Source organism: Macaca mulatta, chromosome 3 (assembly GCF_049350105.2).
Source record: "Macaca mulatta isolate MMU2019108-1 chromosome 3, T2T-MMU8v2.0, whole genome shotgun sequence".
NCBI lineage: Eukaryota > Metazoa > Chordata > Mammalia > Primates > Cercopithecidae > Macaca > Macaca mulatta.
Window position 1 is genome coordinate 182,545,062 of NC_133408.1, and position 7,232 is coordinate 182,552,293.

At 41.1% G+C, this 7,232-nt stretch overlaps 1 gene segment (V, D, J or C); it reads left to right on the forward strand.

Annotated features, from left to right (window-relative positions):
* Nucleotides 1-313: 313 nt before the first annotated feature.
* On the forward strand, nucleotides 314-6,402 carry LOC114677055 (T cell receptor beta variable 20-1-like). The segment is given in 2 exon segments: nucleotides 314-5,161; nucleotides 5,492-6,402. Coding segments are annotated over 2 exon segments (468 nt in total).
* The last annotated feature ends 830 nt before the right edge of the window (nucleotides 6,403-7,232 follow it).

Here is a 7,232-nt window from a genome sequence, read left to right on the forward strand (position 1 = left end):
ACCATATTCACAGATACCTCCACATCAGTCATTCTCTGAGCCAGAGGATGGAGCCAGGGACCTTCATGGCAGTGGGAGAGACACAGACCCATAATGTTATCTGTGCTCTATGTACAAGCATTCTCCCGAGGTGATGGGATGGGGGAAAGACTGTCTGTCCAAGGAAAGGAAGAAAATGAAAGGGAAGACAGTAAGAGATAGACAATCTCGTTTTTCCTTGTTTTTCTTGTCCGTGACGAGAATGGACACAAATTCCTTTCTTTCAGTTGAGGAATTTATTAAAGCAGAGCATAAGAACTTGAATAGACTTCAAAAATTCTACTGTAAAACTATTAACCATTTGCTTTTTTCAGGGTAATCTTAATACTGAAAAGAATGCTGTAGCTATGAAGTTTCATCATAACCTCCATTCCCAGAACCAGGTTGTACGAGAGATATCATCTGAAGTAAAAGACAGGAAAGTTTTAAAATGTAAAATATCACTGAATGTTTTCTTAGCAAGTTTTCAGAGGCCATCACATCTATTAAACAGAAAGATAATTTACATAAGATTTTAATCTAGAACTATTTCTTTAACATAATAAACATAATTGCTCAATTTAAAATCACATTGAACATAACCAACAGTAAATTAGACAAGTCAGAAAACCAATTTGTCAACTCTATAAAAATTCAAGAAATAGTCCAGAATTCTTAGGAAGCAGAAAGATATTTAACATGTGAGAAAAAGCTATTACCACAATAGCAGCTTTATTCCCAATGGCCCCAAATTGGAAAATATTCAACATCCATCAACAATGCAATAGATAAATGATTGTGTTGCATTTATGTAACAGAATACAATATAGCAAAAAATGTAATTTCCAACACAGATATTTTAAATATAAGATTGAATAAAATATAGTAGACACAAAATTATACGGTATGTAGTCAGAATAGTGATTAATTTGGTAGCATTATGTATTTACTCTGAGGGAGACATGAGGAAGGCTTTTGGAATTCTGAAATCTATATCTTGATCTGGGTGATGATTATACGAGTATATTCATTTCAAAAATTCATTTGGCTGAACACTTAAGATTTGTGCAGTCTATGTATTTTATACCTCACTTAGAAAGCTTAGAATGTAATGACAAGTATCTTACTTGACAAATGATCTATTGCTGTGTAACAAACCACTCCAAAAGTTAGTGATTTAAAGGAACAACATATTATTATCTCTTGTGGTTATGTAAAAGGGCTCAACTGGACAGTTCTCACTTAGGGATGCTCACATAGTCACTGTCAGTCACTGAGGCTGGAGATACCTGAAGGCTCAACTAGGCTGGATATCCAAGGTGGCTTTTGTGTGCCCCTGTGGGTTTGTTACCTGCGATGGCTGCAGTAGCTGTGGACCCGCTGAGCATGTCGCTCTGTACACAGCCTTCGATGTGATTAGATGGACTGTCTCACAGCATGGTGGCCTCTAGGCAGCTAAAGTTTTTGCATGGTAGTTGACCACCCTAAGAGGGAGCATTCAAGAGACCCAGATGTGGTCAGCTAGGCTCCTTACAGCCCAACCTGGGAAATATGCAGTGTCACCTCCACCACAATCCAGCCAGCTCAGATTCAAGAGAAAGGCACTCATGGGAAGGTGATCACTAGCCAGTGTGCTTCATCAGGCTAGTATCTTTGAAGACCAGATACCACACCACAGTCATTTGAATGTGTGTCGTTACTTGGTACTCTTAGTTTTTCCCTGCTGCTCTTTTTGCATTGGAGTCCTTTTGGGATGACATCAATAAAACTATTTCATGTTTTTAAGATTGTTATTTGTCTAGTGTTTCTTTTTCAACCTTTCTACATGTAGCCTTTTTATTGTTTTTATTCTTCAGGTGGGTATTTCATAAGCAGTGTATATTTTTTCAGCCTCATGATTTATACAACTAGAATCCTCAGTCTATTGTCTTAAATGTATTTCTGTATAGCTTTCTATAGCAGGTGATTTCCTGGGTTTTGAGTCATGGTTCTTATTTGGTTTTGTACATTAATCTTTCTCACATTTTGGTTTCTTCTTCCCTCATGCATGACCTTATTTTTGTTGACTATTTTTCTCATTTCATTATTTTGTCTTTCAGAAGTCCACAATTCATTTTCATTTTTTGATGATTAACTAACATTTTATTATATAATTATATTAGGAAAATCTGAGATTAGTCTTATCTTTATCCTTCTCCTGAAGCCTATGAGAACTTTAGAACAGTTAACACCTATGGTTCTCTTCATGATTTCCAACATTTTGGAGAGTCAGAATGTTAAATCTGTCTAACTATAATAACTAGAAGTATTATTGTTTTGTTTTACCAATACTTAATTACAATTACCTACCTATGTGTTAACCATCATCTTTAACCGTCATTGTTTTTGCACAAAACTTTAGTATACCAACTCAGAGCAGAAAGAGGATCCATCATATTCTGTGTCTGCCCTATTAAGCATGCTTCTTTGCTGCATGGCCTTTGATTCCTGGTAGCAGATTTAACCCAGGCAAAGATGTAGAGCCCTATTATGGGCTATCAGACCCCAATACCAAGGCTTTTCTTGTGCCACAGCCCTTTGATCGCAGGCCACTGACTCTAACTTCTATCTCCTTTTCCAACAGTTCTCATGGATACTAAAGTCCCCCAGACACCAAGAAAATTGGTCACATTGACTAATTTTAAGAGATGGCATTGCAGTAGTCTCAGAAAATGAAAAGTCATAGCACATACTAGCTATTGACAACGTATGGCTTGGCCCATGGCAAACCCATGACACAAATGGAAGTGTCAGGGAAGAAAAACCACCATGAGCATTAAGGAACAAAAGAGGATAGTATAGGAATTAGGCCTGACACAATCTGGGGAGAAGATGGATAAGTGAAAGTTTAAAAAGGGTCAGAAAAAACAACTCTAATAAGCTCTGGTGAAGGTGGATGAACTGGACTTTGCATTAAGTTTTGCATTAAGTTGGGTATATCCATGTACTACACGGAACCCTGAAGGGGATGGTGTAGGAATTTATGGAAGACGGCTGACTCTATGTGCCAACAGCCCTGTGAGTTCTCAGAAAAGTTTGGTGATGGGACTGCAGTCCCTCCTTGTCGGCAGAGATGGCAGTCAGTATAAAGAGCTGGATGTGAAACAGGGGAAAGTCAGCATAAATTGGAACTCATTGGCACTTTTGATGCTACTTCTCACTGCCTGGAGCCAGTGATGACTTCATAACTCAGTGGCAGCTGTTTTACCTTCCCCTTACAAACTTCATGCATTTCTTCCCCCATGATCAACTCTAACCTGGAACCATACTAGGAAAAAGTTATCTGAAACATCTTCCTTGCTTAGCCAGGTTGACACAGTGATAAAACACCACAGGAATATCCAGATGCTCCTTGACTTGCAGTGGGGTAATATCCTGATAAATCCAGCATAAATTGAAAACATCATAATTCAACTTACAATATCCAGCTTATCTGTACATAACCCCATCATAAGTCAAGGAGCACACTGAAATGCATATTGCTTTAGCACCACTGTAAAGTTGAAAAGTCATTAAACCATCATGAGACCATCTGTACCTGACAATTAGTGTTTCTCAAAATAAATAGAAAGATTTTCTTCTGATCTGAAGGTCTTCCAGCCACTCTCTCCCAAACATATCATAATATTGGGCCAGAGGTCACCCATCGCAAGCTGTCCTTACTTTTTGCAGAAAAAGTAGTTAGCACTATGAAGTGGCCTCATTTTAATGAGATCCAACATACCCAGGAAATAAAAAATGCAGCCACAGGAGCATACAGATGCCCTTCAATAGATATGCCAATATTAACATAATGCAATAGCTATATTTGTTATGATAAAATGATTCCACAATTGCACAAACATAATATGATGGGCGAAGTCTTAATCTTATCTTTTCTAGCTACCTATGCCAGAGAAGAACCAAATATTAAATGAAAGCATAATTGGGAGGCTGTTATAAAAATGAAAACACAGGACTTTCAGAATAACTTTCCAGCTCCTTGTACTTCTTGTAATTGCTACACGTTTCCAATGTTGATCCATTAAAACAAGTATCCCAGCATGTTCAAATCAAAGAATTTCTCATGCCTCCTAGAAACTATTTTCACTGCCCAGTACTTAGTATGATCTCCATTACAATAGAATAAATGTAATTATTCTCACAACCTCAACAGTGATTAACATGGAAACATACAAGCTAAATCGAGAAATAATATTAGAATGTTTAGAATTGAGTCCATCTATATATGAGGAAAATTGTTATGAGATACTCATGAGGTAACTGTCTCATTTAGAAAATGATGAAGTGGCTTCATCATGATTATGAAGAAACATTGGACTTCCAGCTGAGGCACTGGCCTGGGCGTTATCAATATTTATGGCAGTTCCTACCTGAAGGTCTAGTGATTAACCACCATGAGTTGTCTTGGTGTGATTGCTTTGAGGATATGAAACAGAAGCAGCAAACAGATTCCAATGCCATTCATTACCCAAACACACACTCATTTCCTTATAAGAAACTCACTTAAGTCATTGCAATGCTCTATATCTCAGTGTATCTATAATAAATTTAGAAGTTGATTTGGGAAATCTTTAGGCCACTTTGGGCAATGTATGAGTTTTTGTTTTGTTTTGAGACGCAGTCTCATTCTATCACTCAGGCTGGAGTGCAGTGGTGCGATCTCAGCTCACTGCAACCTCCGCCTCCCAGGTTCAAGCAATTCTCTACCTCAGCCTCCCAAGTAGCTGGGATTACAGGCGCCTGCCACCACACCTGGCTAATTTTTGTGTTTTTAGTAGAGACGGGGTTTCACCATGTTGGCCAGGTTGGTCTTGAACTCCTAACCTTGTGATCCACCCGCCTCTGCCTCCCAAAGTGCTAGAATTACAGGCGTGAGCCACCGAGCCTGACTTGTACGGTTCTTTGATAGGCAGAGAGATGGATGTAACACTGGTCATGGGCAAAGATTACCACCAGGGGGCAGACTAGAGCATCCTTGAGATTCTGTGATCAGTCATCCCTCCTCGCTGGTGAATGGAGACAGTGGTCACAACTCTCCCCGCAGAAGGTGGTGTGGGGCCATCACCGAAGATGCTGTTGCTTCTGCTGCTTCTGGGGACAGGTATGAGCCTCCTTCTACCTGGGAGCTTCAGTAGGCATGTGCGTGTGTTGGCACGGTCAAGTGGTGGCCAGGCAATGTGGATTGTTTATGCTCATCAAAGGGAGAGGGAGCGGCCCTGCTCTCTAGAGGTGTAAACGGTAAGGTGAGAGCCACCGGTCAGAGGAGATGGGGGATTATGGCCCTAGGGAGATGACAGAAAGATTACACAAAACAAACAGGATTCTCCAGGAGCTGGGAGCACAGGGAGGGAGTGAGGCTCAGCTCTGCCTGTCATCCTGTCTGACTCGGGTCCTACTGGGCTCTCCTCTCTCTGGCTTCTGTTTTTAGCAGGCTCCGGGCTTGCTGCTGTCGTCTCTCAATATCCGAGCAGGGTTATCTGTAAGAGAGGAACCTCTGTGAAGATCGAGTGCCGTTGCCTGGACTTTCAGGCCACAACTATGTTTTGGTATCGTCAGTTCCAGACACAGAGCCTCATACTCATGGCAACTTCCAATGAGGGCTCCGGCGTCACATACGAGCAAGGCGTCAAGCAGGACAAGTTTCCCATCAACCATCCAAACCTGACCTTCTCCACTCTGACAGTGACCAATGCCCATCCTGAAGACAGCAGCTTCTACATCTGCAGTGCTAGAGACACAGCACCAGGAAGGGATCAGAGACCGCGGCAAGAACCCCCTGCAGCTGCCCCTCTGCCCCAGGGGGGCCCCTGAGTGCTGAGAGGGGAGGCGTGGAGATGGAAAACCACAGCTTTCCTGACTGAGACATCTGGGTGTGTGTGTGACATCTGGGTGTGTGTGTGTAGGGGGTGGGGCGGGGTGGGGGGAGAGAAAGAAAAGAAGCCCTGTGAGTGTGGATAGTGGAGGAGCTGTAGTGTTTGAGACCCATGAAATGGCCATAGAGTTGGGCCTAAAGTGGTCAGTGGACGTGGAAGCTTCCCTGAAAATTATAAAACCTGGAATTTTGCCCTGACTCTGCCACATTAGTCATGTGCTCTTGAATAGATCTACACAGAATCCTAGAGGTAGATATGAAGACAGTTGTATAATCACTGTGTATTTCCTATAATAAACTTCAGCGATTGGCTTTCTTGTCATCATGCTGGGCTCTCAAGACAAAGATAACCAAGAGGCAGCCAAGTAGACAGTTATGCATGAGTACGTTACCTTAGGGGAGGACGGCAACAGCATTGAATAGCACCCACTTCAAATTTGTGTTCAGTCCTCCTTGGACCAGGACCACCAAAATAAAATCCTATCACATTTCCTGTAAATGTTGAATGCCATCATGTTCTCCATGTTGTTTCGGTTGATGAATGAACAGAGTAAGACTCGGTACAAAGGAAGGAGAGCACCCTCTATGCCTAGGTACACACGATATGGAATGTATCCCTAGGGAAGGTGCTGGTGAGCTGGCTTCTGGGAAAGGTGTCAAGGGGAAGAGCGGGCAGAGGTACCTAGAAGGAAGATCTCAGACAACATGGCTTGTCTACAGAGTTGGAAAGTTCTGCCAGTAGCTAGAAGACAGTAAGTGGAACAGTGAAAATCCTTCCCTAGGAGAAACCAAATATTTACATTGACCACAAATCTGTATGAGCCAATAGAAAATGAGCAAAACATGATCATACATTTAATAGAAGAAACATGTATGACCAATAAACATATAGAGATATTTTACTGCATTGATGATCAGGATAATATGAAGCAAGACATAGTGATACATAGCCTTATATCTGCTTGATTAGCAAAATATAAAAAGTTTAGAAATATAAAATGTTAGCAAGGGTATGGATTCATAGGATTACTTATAGATTACTGATGGGAGCATAAGTACTATAAACCATTTGGAAACAGTTCAGCATCATCTCATAGTTGAAGATTCCTATGTCCCATGACTCAGCAATTCCACTCCTAGATTTACATCAGGAGAGGCTCTTGCATACATGACTCAGCAATTCCACTCCTAGATTTACATCAGGAGAAGCTCTTGCATACACATATCAGAAGATATAAATACAAAAGTGTTCTTAACAGCACCAAACAGTAGAAAAACATGGCACCAAGCCACATATGCA